The sequence below is a fragment of the Centropristis striata genome, chromosome 18 (assembly GCF_030273125.1).
Source record: "Centropristis striata isolate RG_2023a ecotype Rhode Island chromosome 18, C.striata_1.0, whole genome shotgun sequence".
Taxonomy (NCBI): domain Eukaryota; kingdom Metazoa; phylum Chordata; class Actinopteri; order Perciformes; family Serranidae; genus Centropristis; species Centropristis striata.
In genome coordinates, this window is record NC_081534.1 from 18,075,905 (window position 1) to 18,091,551 (window position 15,647).

The following is a 15,647-nucleotide window of genomic DNA, read 5'->3' on the forward strand; positions in this document are numbered from 1 at the left end:
TGAATGGGGGGAAAAAATAAGTAAAAGTATACTCATTGTGCAGAATGGTCCATTTGAGAATATTTTTAATTATAATTTCGCATTAAAATTATGAATGCATTATTATAATAATAATAATAAAAATATATTTTATTTGTAATGCACTTTACATTCAAGGGAATCTCAAAGTGCTAAAAGCATAACAGTCTGATTATAAAAAGGATTAAAAAGGATAAAACATCTAAAAACAGAAGAAAAGTTTTCAATATACATACATACATACATACATACATGCATACATGTATACATACATACATACATACAAAAAACATCTGGATGGGAGGAACCAAAGGTTTTGTTAAAAAAGGAAAGTTTTTAGCCCTTTTAAAAAAAAATTATAATGCATAGTACATTAACGTTGCAGCTGGTCAAGGTGGAGCTAATTTTTCCATTACTTTATATACTGCCAGGTAGCTTAACCGATTATAATGCATCATAAGGTATTAGTTGATTATATTTTGTACTGCCTCTGAAATCAGTACTAAATTCTACTTAATTACAGTGTTTAAGTAAATGTACTTAGTTACTTTCCACCACTGCTAAACATACACAAATATATTACAAAGCACAAATTAAATTTAAAAAGACTAAAATTCACATGTGATATTATGATACATGAGTAATATTATATTGTAATAATTGTCAATATAAATAATGTTTCATTTATTAAATGACTGTAATATTTATTAATAATAATTCTACAGGGATTTGAATTACTGAGGCCACACCACTGATTACATCTATTCCAATGCTGCATTAACTGGAGTATAAGGTAAATAGTTAGTTTCAGATTAATTTATTGGCACTAATGTTGGTAATTAGTTGCTGCTAGTCATTTTTTTAAAGCAAAAATGTCCAAAACTCAGTTATTGTTGGCTCTCAAATGTGAAGATTAGAGAGATTAGATTTTTTTGTCTTCTATTATATTGCACTTTTTTCCATTTCTTTTTTCAATTTTGGACTTTTGGGCATACAAAATATGTCTTAATTGGGCTATGGAATAAACATTTCTTTTAAATTATTTTCTGACTTCTTTTTTTTTTACCAAACAATATATAGATTATTTGATAATAGGAAGAAAAAAATGTTGTTCCAGACTTCAGCAACTTTACAAAAATCAAAATGAATGGCTTCAAAAAAAAAAGGGAGGGAAGAGGTAGGAACCTGTAGCACACCTGTAGTGCCAGTTACACTTTAATGTGTCCTGCAAACTAAACTTGGACATGTAAACAACCATCCTACCAGCACAACGTGGCTGTGGCAGTAAAAAAAAAAAAAAACATTTCAAAATCTAATAAATCGCTGGACTTTAATGGTTCCCTCTCTTCTTCTGATGTTCTTTTTCTGTGCCTGTCACCGACATGTCAGGACGTGTCCCAGCCTCCACCTGCACACAGACACAGCTCCGTCCTGTTGGACTGCAGTGTCTCTTTAAAAGGCGATCCCATGCACAGGATCCAGGGGGCTGGCCCTTGATCGACTTGCATGCGCGTGTCTGTGTATACGTAAGTGTGTGTGTATGTGTGTAAGTGAGCGTGTGTGTACGTGTGTGTGAGTGTGTGCAGCGTTGTGTGGAGAGAGCAAATCGAGATACAGTAGTAACCCGGAGTGAGGTGGCAGTCTTATTCCACATCGACACTGACTTGCCCTGCATACATCCTATCTGTCTGTGTATCGCAGCGAGAGCGCACTTAAGGAGTGAAAGAGGAAAGAGTCAAGATGGCATCTGGAAGTGGCCGTGGACAATCTGGGATCTAGTCTCTATTCGGGTTTTTTTTTTTTTGGTACCACAGAGCTGACCGTGCAAGGTATTTCATTTAAAGTGTAGAGAGCGGATTTATTTCCCAGAGAGATGAGCTTTGAGCACTTTCTCCTCAGCCATTGATCTCCAGTGGGTGGATTCTGAGCCTTGCACTAGGACGGGGATTTTGTGTATAGCTCCTATTAATGTGTTTATATTGGAGACAAGCGCACAGAGGCGACTTGTTTCATTTAAAATCTTTGTTGTTATTTCTAAGAAGTAGTTAGTGGAGGCTCCATTGACAGAAATGGGTTGAATCTGCACACGCAGCCGCTGTGTTGTATCTGTTACGTTGTGTTTCAACTTGGCTCTAACTGACTGGTTCGTTTGTCTTGTCTTTATATCCTCAACAGGCGTTAAATAAGTAAGTTTGTGGTGCCCCTGTTGGGACTTCGCTGGTGTGGATAGCAACAAAGGAGGGGAGCGCGCATTCATGGGACGCGACTTTGACAGCTCCTCATTTCTTGTCTTGTAACTTTATTACCTGGCAGCGGGGGCGAGATTGTGACCGGAGCAGGAGATGATGGCCGAGGCTCCGCTCCTAGACCCACTCCCGGAGTTGGACGTGGTCATCGACCCGGACTTCGAGCCCCAGAAGCGGCCCAGGTCCTGCACCTGGCCGCTGCCACGACCAGACTCGAGCGCGGTGAAACCGGAGAGCAATGACACAGATATTATACCTGAGGAAGAGGACGATGAAGATGATAGTGCCACCCCGACGGCCATCAGTGTGAATGGCTCCGGCTTGGCAGCAGAGGACCAGAGCAGCAACAGCCCCGTGGCCGATGGAGCGCTCTCCTCCCCCGGCCAGGAGAGCGGAGGCTCCCCGCTCTCCGCGCACTCCCCGACTGCCACCTCTGGCGCGCTGACCCCCAGCAGCCTGGCCGCGCAGCAGACCCCGAGGAAAGCATCATCCCGCCGCAACGCCTGGGGAAACCTCTCCTACGCCGACTTGATAACCAAAGCCATTGAGAGCGCGCCGGACAAGAGACTGACACTGTCTCAAATTTATGACTGGATGGTGAGATCCATCCCCTACTTCAAAGACAAAGGCGACAGCAACAGCTCTGCAGGATGGAAGGTAAGAGTCGTCCCACTCTCTCTCTCTCTCCCACCACCCAGCCCCCCTCCTTTCTCCATCAAAACAAAAACAAAAAGCATGTGGCTTGTAAACCCACTGACGCACACACATACACACACAGACACAATCACACGCACACATTTATACCAGTCGCGTTTTTACCGAGCGTTTATTTGGAAAGTCTGGCACTCATTATACCTCTCATTATCATTCTAATGGAAATTACAGATCAGTCTGAAAACACAGAGGAAATGAGGAAAAAAATCACATCAGGGAGGCATTTAGGATCATTAATCTCTTTAAGCAGCGTGGGGTTTAGTGACCTACACATAATTATCTCATAAATTGACCAAAACGTGACATCTTGCACTCATTGCCAGACATTTAATAGACAAATAAGGTTGTGGAGTTTTTTCTGATTAAATCGCATCAGATGCATGGCCCTTTGTCTTCTTTTTCCCCTGATGAGTTATGTGCATAATATTCCTCTGAGGCCACAGTCACAGTCACATGGCTGGAATTAGAGCAAACAGAAACGTTGTAACCGGTTTGTCTGGAAACACAGTAGCCTATTTTGAGTGATGCAACCCTGTTTAAGACTCAGAGAATGATACAATTACATAAGAGTTTACTGAACAGCAGGTAATCCATTAATAGGACAAGGGGAGGGATGTAAACAAAACGATTTAACGCAAATGCTGTGTGGAAAAGTGGGAATCCTACGATTTCTCCTGAAAAACATATAAAAAATGCATGTGATACACCCACAGTAGTCTTATTGTCGTTGTGAATAGTGAGATTGTGTTTTTTTGCTGTTATATTTACATGCAAAATTTACATCACGCTACTGTACCCACAGTGGCATTACCTTGTTTGCCATTTGTTATGTAAACCTTGGCAGTGATCTATCTCTAGGGTCAGGTAGGCAACTGCCAAGGCTGCTGATCCTGCCGTGGGGGAATTACATAACTCCTGGGTTGCCGTGAGTTTAGGTGTGCTGCTAATGGTAAAGCTTTTTTTTTTTTAAAGGCAGCTATCTGGTGACCCTTAAGACATATGGGGCCCGCCAAAAGAATCAGGGAAGGAGGGAGGCGCAGAAGGTCAAAGAGCAGAGATTAACACCCATCAGAGGCTGAAGGACCAGTCCCATGGGGTGTGGAGCCTATAGGCTGTATTTTGTCAGGCCTTCTCAAGTTTTGCTATATGATATGCTTCAGAGAAGACCAAGAGGTGGGGTGTGTGTGTGTTGTAGCCCCACCAAGTCAAGGCCGGGTTCACCGTCACCATGCAGCGATGTTACTGGAATTTCGGGCATGAGGGCCAGGCTGTCAGTGGTTTAGTGTTACGCATGGTCTGTCAATAAATCTCAGCTGCAGCTCACAGCCTCATGCCTTTTTTTAGTTTTCTTATAAGAGACTCTTCATTATTAGTTGTTTTTTCTTCAAGCACAGAGTTGTGGCAACAGATAGTATCACAAACGAGTACAGTTTAGATAAAGCCTATGTACTTTTCTTCAAGGTGATTGATCTCTGCAGCACTGAACTGACAAGCAGGTTCCTCTGCATTAAAGGGATAGTTCGGGATTTATTTAAGTGGTGTCGTATGAGGTACTTATCCAAAGTAGATGGACCTTTCCACCTTTAATAGATGTCGGACGGCAAGCCCCCAGTTTGGAGAAGGAGTGTACTATGCAATATTTTGAATTTTCTTATTGCTTTATCTCCCTGTTTATGCAGGGGGCAGTTAAGTCGTTAAATGCTTTGGTCGAAGCCACTCCATAGCAGACTCCATTCGAAAAAAAAGTGATTCTACCTCACAAAACAACGGAGTTGCTGGTCTACTGCTGCCTCGACTGTTTAGGTTGTTTGGGTTATTAGGTGACTTTTGTGAATTTGAACGAACCACTTAAAACACTAAAGTCACGCAATCACACATACAAGCTAAAAAATCGAGACAGCGGTGAACCAGCAACTCCCGTGTTCTGCAAGGTGAAATTTATGTTTTTGTTAATGGAGTCTGGTGGCTTTGAATAGAGCTTCAGGGTTGTCTAATGGCAAGGAAAAGTAGTGAAAAAAAATCTAAATATAGCATACACTTAAACCAATATTGCTTTTATTTCTGTGGCTAAAGTAGGCCTGTCACGATAAGTACAATATTGACTTGTCGTTCAATATATATAAATGGACTCAATAGTTTTTTTCTGGACTCAATATATTGTCGTTAACATGCGTGACTTTTTGTGCTTTTTTATGTTGTGTTTAAAGTATTGCTGCAAATGTTTGACAGGCAGTACGAATTGCCGAAGAAAAAAAAATCCCAAGCAGCCATTCCAGCTGTTTATATGTTGTTGTTTTAATAATAAAATAATATAACACATAATGTTGATCTCAGTGCAGTTTATTGCTAACAGAACCTGAAAGTCTATTTTATTTGTTTTGGTTGTAGGTTATTTATTTATTTATGTTTTATTTATCTAGGATATTTTAATAATTCTTTTCCACATTTCAATTCCAATGTTTAATAATCTCCAGATTTAAAACTTCATTGCTGTGGAAAAGGATGTACTTATTATGCTATAATATCGTTATAAAACTAAAACAAAATTGATACAACAATACTATTGTTTATCTTGATAGTTTCTGGGAAAATATATCATCCTAAAAAAATGTGTTATCGTGACAGGCCTAGGCTAAAGTACATTTAGCTGCTGCCCCCATTCACAGCAGTACGTTCTTTAGCTTCTGTGTCGTTACTTCTCCGATTAGGGGCATCTTGACTGCCATCTACTGTAGGTAATACATTAACTATGGATAAGTACCTGACACTTCAAAAATCAGAACTATCCCTTTAAGGCCTGCAAACATCTTAAACTGCTGTTAGGTTTTAGTAAGAAAAAAACCTATGAAACCAAAGCCAGCCTGCAGAGCCAGGTGTTCAGAGGACTACCTCTGTAGGACACTTTTCAGAGACCCTTCCCTCTACATTTCACTCTCAGACACTCTTAGGTTTCACCTCCACACAGAGCAACACCTACAGTTTCATGCAACCAGGGCACCTTTGTTGAGGAGATTTGCTGAGCAAATCCTAGTAATCCCCCTGGGTTTCTCTCCCAGGTTCCAACTTACGTCATTCCATTTCATATCTGTCTCAGTTAACCATTAGCCCGGGTAAAAGTAGGTTGAGACAGCCAAGCATAACACAAAGAAATATTTTATCACCTTAAATTGACTTTAACCAAGACGAGCAACTGCATAACCTTTTAATAGTAACACAATGAAGAACACAGTGTACACTATGTCAACCACGATTCAACCTTGATTTTTATTTTCTTTTTGCTGTCAACTGGCTTCTGATGTGGGCTCACATTCACAATCACGTTAATTTATACTTTGATCAGATAGTTCCAGGATCAAAATCAATCAATACTTGTAGGAAAAATTTAAAATGATACCCCGCCGTTGTTTTTTTAATGATACAAAACAGTCATGATGAACAAAAATCCAATCAAAATCTTTAAAATTTGTTTTAGTACCACACAGCCTGTGTTATAGATCCTAGAGGGGCAGGTCTGGGTCGGAGCTGATGAAATGTGTGCTAAGAGAAGCTTTGGTATGGCGGGGGAGTGACGGGCTGCATCTCAAAATAGCACCTGTAAACAAGCCTGTGACACCCTGAGTGTGTGTGTGTGTGCGTGTGTGTGTGTGTGTGTGTGTGTGTATGTGCGTGTGTCTTTCACCTGTGTGTCTTTGCATAATCGAAAGATTAGGTGCACCTATGTGTATTTGTGTTCATGGGCAAGTCTGTGTATGTGTGAGTGTGCATGTGTGTTTTTGCATGTGTGTGTGTAAGTATTTCTGGCTACCGTGAACTTTGTACTCTAGTGTTACTTAACCCTGCTGTAACAGGCTCCCTGTTCCCTGCAGCTGCCCATCACAGGCCAAGACCTGATTATGTCACGGTGACATATAAACACACACACACAAATGCAAACACACAGATGTCTGACACTCGTTAAAAAAAACAAAAAAACACTCTGACTCACATTCACGGTACATACAGTTCTTTCTTAAAGCTGACCGTTAAAGTTTTTCAACCTGCTTTACATTCCCGCTCAGACATGTTCAGACATATACCGTGCATTGGCCCGGTCATGTTCCGGCTTATCACCAGAGTTCATGACAGTGAGCCGCTGCTGCAGGTCTTCCTTTTGACAGGTGTCTGAAATTGATTTAACTCGTTAGAGTTACTACATAAGATTACTCTTTAGGACCCCCGGGGGTTGCAATGAAAACAAAGTTGTAGTTGAACATGTACATTAGTCATTATGTGCTTGTTTAATTGATTGCTATTTTCAGGTACAGGTGAATCTCAATAAATAAGAATATGATGGAAAAGTCCATTTCCAGTAGTTCAAGTCAAACATCCCCAACCAAGTATTGAGTCATATAGATGGACATACTTTTCAAAGGCCAACATTTCCATATTAAACATACTTTTTAAAATTGGTCTTTTGTAATATTAACATTTTTTGAGACACTGAATTTTAGGTCTTCATTAAATGTAAGCCATAATCATTATAATTAGAAGAGAAATTAAATAAATTAAGATATGAAAGATGTTTCATTCTCTGTGTAATGGATCTATATAATGTGTTATTTCCACTTTTTTAATTGAGTTACTGACATGAATCAACTTTTCTATGATATTCTAATTTATTGAGATGCACCCCTGTACTTCATGTGCAGCACAACCCACAAACCTGTGAGTCATGACCACAAGTGCTTAACACACCTTTCCTCATTTGAGCTTTACAAAGAGACCAGGTTCATCCACCACACACACACACACACACACACACAGAGGCTACCACGCTACACGTCTCCACACATTCCCCCATCTGACTTTGTCTGGAGGCGTATGGAAAACAGGCCCCCATAAGCCCGCCAGGCATGTTGATTATCATTTTAATGGCCTAGCACGCTGAAAGTGTTAATTCTTTGGGGCTGAAATTATTTATTGTTCCTATCAGAGCAGGACGGGGCTGACAAAAGAGACTGAAAAAAAAAAAAAATCATCCTTTCATTGGCTGTCCATCAATGCAGAGTGGGGAGATCCCAGTGTCAGCCATGAATATCCCTGCAAGACATGGCTACTAGTGACTGGAATTTAAACTTGTAAGCATTATCTGAGGTCTACATGAGATGACTGGCTAGTAAGTGAATTCTTATAATACAGAAGAAAATGCTTAAAAAAGATAAGGTGGGGGGAAAAGGGGCTGTTTGTGTGCACTCAGGTACTCTGAACACAATCAGGAGGCCCCTCCGATGGAGCTGGCACTTTGCCAAGCCGGAGGAACTGAAGCAAAAAGGCAATAAAAAGGGGAGTGGAGGGGGTCGGGGGGGCGTGAAGACAGTAGAAGGAGGAGAAGGGAGGGGGAGCTGAGGGAGTAAATTAACAAGCTTTGCTCCAAATTGGTGTATTACAACTGCCCTCTGGCTGTGATTCCCAATGGAGGGGTTTGTGGGTGTGTGAGGCTAAGGGGGCGATGGGTTATGGGAACACACCAGACACCCCTCCAAGTCTGAATAGTGTCACCCTGAGCAGTCAACCTCTGTGTGGAGCGAAACCCCCAGGCTCCGTTCTACTTCCATTTCCAATCGATTGACACGTTTTTTTCTTTAGATGCCTTTAGAGCTTCACTGCGTCAAGATTTTAAATCTGAAAATTACCACATATGACCAGAACACCTGAGACACCCATACGTAAATGGATTGCACTTAAATAGCTCTTTTATCCAAAGTGCTTTACACTACAGACTGCGCTCATTCACCTGTTCACACACACATTCATACTGGTGGCCGAGGCTACGCAGCATCGGGTTCAGTATCTTGCCCAAGGATACTTTGACATGTAGGCTGCCATGGTCTGGGATCGAACCACTGACCCTTCATTCAGACTCAGAGTGTTGGATTAGGTCAATACTGCTCTCATGTCTGTATGGTATCTATGAAGCTCATAGCTTAGCTTAGCACAAAGACGGAAAATGGGGAAATTAATATTTGATTGTGATGAAAAAGCAGCACTACCACGACTGTCTGCACGTCGATAGCTGCATTGATGAATTTACTTTCATATCACAAATTAAAGAGGTGTTAGCTAACGGAGACTGCTAATTCCGCCAGGCTGTCATGTGTAACTGGAAAATGAGCCAAATAGGCCTATAGATGTCATCGTTTATGAATAGTAACAAGCTTTCATACGCTGTGACAAGAATGTGTTGATGAAGTATGAAGTTGTTCAATATTAGTTATTTAGCAGCTTGCTAGTTAGCTAAGTTAGCTAGCTTGCGAGCAAGCTCATTCTCGCGTTAGCACCATTTGTCGCAGAGAGACAAAGAGAGGTCTAAAGCAGTATATGATATTATTTTATTTGTGTTGGAAAATATACCTATACAAGGAGTTATGTCTCTTGTATTGGTTTTCCCTCTTAGGGACATAGCGTAACTGGTTCCCAAATCAGACATCGTTCGGCAAAAGATTCTATCAAGATTTCCCATTAACTACAAATATAAATAAACATGTAATGCTTCCAATTAATTAAAGTCTAACTTCTTATCTTTCAAACCGTATATTGTTTTAACTGTGTACGTTAGCCTTGGGTTTACCAGAGTCGGCAAAGGACGCTAACGCTAACGAATTAGCCGTGCGCTAACTGTATTCCATATAGGACACTTTCATCTCCTTGCTGTAAAACAATAAAACAATGGGAGCTGCTGAGTTTTTCGGGGGAAATTGGATATTTCTGGGTAAGCCAAATAAATAACACCGTTATCAACCATCGTTATCAACACACCCGAACCGTACTTCAGTCCTTCACAATAAAATACAGTACAGTAAAAATACAGATGTACTTTTAAAATCGTCGCCAAATCGTTCTTATTACTCATCAGAGTTACTTCCGTATTGTAATATGGCATGTAAATCTCCATGTACATATATGAAATTTCACATGTAAATAGTTAAATTTGTATAAATGAGTTGTATTTTTAAAATAAATATTCCAAAAATAATTTTGGCCAGTTTTGTGTCCTTATCTACAAAATAACAAAAGTGTGGCCACATATTTTTGGCCATAGTGTATTTCAGCAGGCCTGTTTTTTGTCTTTATATCTTTATGTCTCTCTATCTCCCTCTGTCTGTTTTTCACTTTCTCACCATCTGTCTTTGTGTGAAAGTTGACACATAATTTGTTAAATTCATAATTAGATGAGGCTTTGAAACCAGCAGACGTACGTTAATCTAGTCGACTATTCTATTTTGAACTCTCCTGTGTGTTTGTGTATATTTTTGTATCCGCAGGAAAGAGAATCTGTATTTTTTGTCTCCCTCATTGGTTTCCCCAGCATTTTCTGCGTCCTCACCATCCCAGCCATGTCACACTCTGCACGATCTGTTCTCCTCAAAGACACTTCTCAATTATTCAATGCGCTCGGGATGAATTCAGATCACTGTATTAATTTTTAAGAGCCTGTTCTTGGCTAAAGGCTAACCCTCTTTCCCAGTTTCTGCCTCTCTTTCATCGCTCTAACTCCCCTTTTTCACTCCACTCTCGTTCCCTCTCTATCTCACACACACCATTCCTCATTATTTTCCTGCCAGCTCCCTCATTTGTCTGGATGTAAAACACTGTGGTGAGCAAAAACAAGCTGTCCCCCTGTAGCCTGCCGCTGCTCCTCTGAAGCACAACTCTTGAAATGTGTTGTGGGCTCTAATGAATGGAGATAAATCTTTGGGCCTCTGCTCTTGTTCCACCCCATACTCTCTCTTGATTCCTTCTTGTCTTTTTGTGGCCATCATGGTAAGACTGCAGCATTTTCTTTGAGACACTTGAGACATTATGGCCACTCTGTTGTTGTTGTCGCTGTGAAAATATGCAGATTGTTAAAAGAAATGAATAGTCTTAAAACCTCGATGTGGCCCAGCTGTTTGCAGAAATCTGGAGTTCGAGGCAGATTTTAGACATAACTTAGAATTGCTGTACATGATGATGATAGTTAAGAGCAGACAGGATTTATATGTTGTGTGTTTTCTGTGTGTTTGACAGACACACAGCAAAAGAGAAACCATCTGCCTGCACATGCCCAGACCTTGATAGCATTTAAAATATAAACAATGTGTCTCACACACTGATTACATGCTAAAGGTGGGGGCTGGAGTTAAACTCATGTACAGTAAGTGTATGTTCAAAGTTAAGGGAATACTTCGAAAATATGACAAAGTTGCTTCTTTGCTTTCTGCATCCTGCAAGCCTGCTTTTCAGTGTGAATTTACAGTCATTAATTGCATGCAAAGTACAGTATTTTTAGCAGTTTCTTACTGTATTACTAGAAATACATTTGCAGTATTTTACGTGTTATTGTAAATTTACAACACAATACAGTTTTTCAGTAAATTAATAAATATTTACTGTACACTGTAAGACTTTTCAGTGTAAATAGTCTCTAAAAGTGCTGTAATCACATCTTTTTTCATCCTAAATTTCATTGCATTATACAGTATGATACTGTATGACATCAATACAGTAGAATACTGTTCTGATTTCACTGTAAGTTTACATCTTAGGTGAACAGTGTGGCTTAGTATAAAGACTGAAGGTAGTTAGCTAGGGTACTATCTGAAAAGCTCATGTTGTTGTTGAAGCCGTACGAAAACAGAAGTGAAAAAAATCAACAAGCTGCAGTTTTACAGGGCATCTGAGGAGCATGTGAATGCACCATAAGTGTATGTTCAAAGTTAAAGGAATAGTTCGAAAATATGACAAAATTGCTTCTTTGCTTTCTGCAGCCTGCGTGATAAGAAATCCTGACGAGAATTTTCCCCAGAAGATTAACTTAAACTTGGTCATTACTGTACACAACGATCATGTTTCAGTATCTTCCCAGAGCCTGTTGAAACACCAACATTTCTGATCCTTCTATCAAAGCACCTTCACACTGCAAAGCAATGTCTCAGTACTTTAACATCAGATTGCACTGCCCTTTTTCCAACTGTTTGGTGCATGAAGCTTGTGTTGGAGCCAGATAACTACAGCACAGCCTAGAGCTGAACTTGCAAGAATTCATCACGAGCTGGTGAATGGAAATACTGGTAAACTAGGCGAGCATTGTAATTCCCTAGAAACACAAAACAAAACAGAGAGGGGATATACAGCTCAGTATGTGGTTTGTCGAGTGGTTAGAGACTAGTTGAAGCACCAGGGCTAATCATTCCACCTCCAGGCTTTCTGTAGTTGACCCTGACCTTTGACCTCTCTGTGTAAAAGTCAAACAAAGAAAACATTTTTCAGCCAGGATCACTCAACTACAAGGGCCTGAAAGGTTTTTTAGTAAAGTCAGAGAGAGTAGAGCAATACCAGTCGGACTGGAAAATCATGCATGTTGCTCCAAGACATACTGTCTGTCTACAACTGGAAAAATAAACATAAAGACAATGTAGAAAACCTTCAATTACACGTCCCCATTAGCCCCGTTTGCTCTGTCTAAATAAGATATCGCTGCAAATACACATATGAAAAACAAAGTGCTCAGAGGAAAACAAAAAGAACGCTTACACACCTACTCTTTGCAGAAGTGTATATCTGCCTGAAGTGTATATCTGCCTGAGGTATATATCAGTCAGCGTGCCAAAAAAAGCACAACTGTTTATTAAACAAGCACACATGCTTACAGAGATATTTAAGTGAAAGTGAATTTGCTGAGCATTACATTGATGCATCAACACAAGTCGTCAACACGTCTTGTTCGCAAGTTATTTTAGGATTTTATGATTATATGAAGAGTTGCCAGCATTACTATATGTCTTTAGGGTGTTTTAGCCTCAGGGACTTTTTTTTAAGTAAGTGTGTACATTAAAATAATAGTTTGATATTTTTGGAGACATGCCTCTTTGCTTTCCCTGCCAGGAATTATATGAGAAGATAGATGTGGCTGGAGAACAGCAGCCGGTTAGCTTACACTGTTAAACTTTTCAGTGTGAATTTACAGTAATTAACTGGCAGCAGTTTTGTATGCAAAGTACAGTATCTTTAGCAGTGTCTTACTGTATTACTAGAAATACATTTACTGTATATTACTGTGTTATTGTAAATATACAACACAATACAGTTTTGTCAGTAAATTAATGATTATTTACTGTACACTGTAAGACTTTTCAGTGTAAATTTACAGTAAATCCCTGTAAATAGTCTTAAAGTACTGTAATCACATCTTTCTTCTTCCTAAATCGCATTGCATTATACAGTATGATACTGTATGACATCAATACAGCAGAATACTGTTCTGATTTCACTGTAAGTTTACATCTTAGGTGAACAGTGTGGCTTAGTATAAAGACTGGAGGCAGTGAGCTCAGGTACTGTCTGAAGACAACAAAATCCACCAACCAGCACAACTAAAGCTCATGTTGTTGTTTAGGCCGTACGAAAACGGAAGTGAAAAAAATCAACAAGCTGTGGTTTTTACAGGACATCTGAGGAGCATGTGAATGCACCATAAGTCTCAGCAAATAAGCTTTTTATCCGGAAATGTCCTTTCAGTAAACTCTGGATTTATCTAGAGGGACAAGAACAGAAGACACATAATCATCACCTCATCAACTGTGTTATTTACCAATGTCATACAGCAAATGTATGTATTAACACAGAAAACAAAACAGTGAGTCTAAATATGATGAAGAGAAATATGTTGTTTATATCGTACAGGAAATGAGCAGTGGAGCACAGGAAGTCTCACTGGGCAGAAAAAGGAGAGTCTTTGCAGTTAATGACTGCCGTCCCCTCCACTCCAAATATGCATGTGTGTGTTCATACAGCTTCATGCACAGAGTCATGCATACTTGTGTCAACAGAGCGATTGAGGGGGGTTGTTACTTGTTTGTCTCCATAGGAACTGATAACTTGTCAAGCAGGTGGGGGGACGACTCGCAGTTTGGGTGACAGCTGATAACAGAGTGACCCACTGAAAGCTTCTCCCCTCCCCCTTTGCTTACACACACACACACACACACACACACACATACAGTCGGACTGCACATACCTCCCATTCTGGCCTTGCTTCTCAGTTTCTCCGATAACCACATTGCTCAAGTGGGCCCCTTGCCTCTCGGCCTCCTCCTTCTCTGTAATCGACTCTCTCCACCTCACTCTCACACACACACACACACACACACACACACACACACACACACACACACACCGTCTGTATGTGTCTCTCAGCCATATTTTCACAACTCATTAATAGTGTATATATTTCCAGGCAGGAGATATTAAATTAAGATGTTTTGTGTGTATTTTGGGGGATATGGGAGCAGGTGAAGATCCTGAGCATCTTCCTCTCTGTCGTCGTCCATCATCATTCGAACTCTGTCAACAGTCATCAGCGCGTGTCTGATTTAAAGAGATCATCTCTGAATTTGGCTCACCAGTGCGACTCTCGGCGTTTAAACTTTAATTTGTTTTCTTCTGAGCCTGTCTCTTTCAATTACCCCACTCCACCTATCTGGCATCACTGAGTCTGCAAAGGACGGCTGAGCTACTGTTCCTGATTAACATTTAATTGACTACAATAAAGCTTTCTGTGTCAGAGGAGGGAGGCAGAAGAAGAAGAAGAAGAAGAGAGGCAGGAGATAGAGGGTGGGGGTGAAAACGACGTGCTACTGACATATCATGGAGGAGGAAGCACTTTAACAAGTCTATATAATCCAAATCATAAATCATAATTTTATTGGAAAGAGAGATAAAGACATGAAACATGGGGTGAGAGAGGGCAGTACAACAAAAATGATAAAAGTTGAACCTCTAATACAAGGTTGGGCTTTCCTGGGAAAAATCCTGTACCCCACAGAAAGCGGAGAGCATCAGTGGTGGAAAGTAACTACGTTTTTCCCCCCAATATATTTATTGTCTTTTTCTCATAATACAATGTCCCATCGATGAAACATTCAGTAACAACTTAACAGTTTGGGACTGGAAATACTTATATTGCATAAGCACACATACACACACATGACTTGCACCAATATCAGACAGGATTAACATAAAATTAAAATAAAAATGTTCCCCTACATTGTTCACAGTCACCTCTCAGGTAAAGCCTACTATTCCACCTTTCATGAAAATCATGGATGGTTCCCAAAGCTGAAAAAAGTCTTTCTGTTTGCCCTTAGCATTGTAAGTTAGAGTTTCCAGTCCAATGCAGTCCAAAAGCTCCCTAATCCACATTCTCAATGATGGAGCGTCCATACTCTTCCAACATAATGCAATAGCTCTCCTGGCTTGAAGTAGTCCAAAGTCCAGAAGTTTAGTCTGTTTCCGTGTTTGTATGAAGTCCTTCGGATACATTCCAAGCACGCAAAGTTTAACATTTAAAGGAATCGTGGTATTAAACATCTTTGACAAACATTTTATAACATCCTTCCAGAAGTTTTGAATCTTTGGACATTCCCATAGACAGAGGAGTAAAGTACCTTTCTCACTGAAACATTTAGTACAGACATCTGGAGTATTAGCAGACATATGATGGATCTTGACAGGGGTTATGTACATTCTCATTAACCACTTTTAAACCTTGTGTTTATTGTCTGTTTTTGCGCTTTTAAACAAGCATCGTTCCAATCCGTCTCATCTAGGTCTTCTTGTATATCTGTTTTCCAGGCGTTTAACTTATCTAAT

At 40.1% G+C, this 15,647-nt stretch overlaps 1 protein-coding gene across 1 annotated transcript in view; it reads left to right on the forward strand.

Annotated features, from left to right (window-relative positions):
- The first annotated feature begins 1,634 nt into the window (after nucleotides 1-1,634).
- foxo3b (forkhead box O3b) overlaps nucleotides 1,635-15,647 on the forward strand; it is a 54,497-nt gene continuing 40,484 nt past the window's right edge. The window contains exons 1-2 of the mRNA XM_059355982.1: nucleotides 1,635-1,847; nucleotides 2,194-2,921. Of these exons, the coding sequence (XP_059211965.1) occupies nucleotides 2,361-2,921 (561 nt within the window). The 5' untranslated portion in view covers nucleotides 1,635-1,847; nucleotides 2,194-2,360. The remainder of the gene's footprint in view (nucleotides 1,848-2,193; nucleotides 2,922-15,647) is intronic.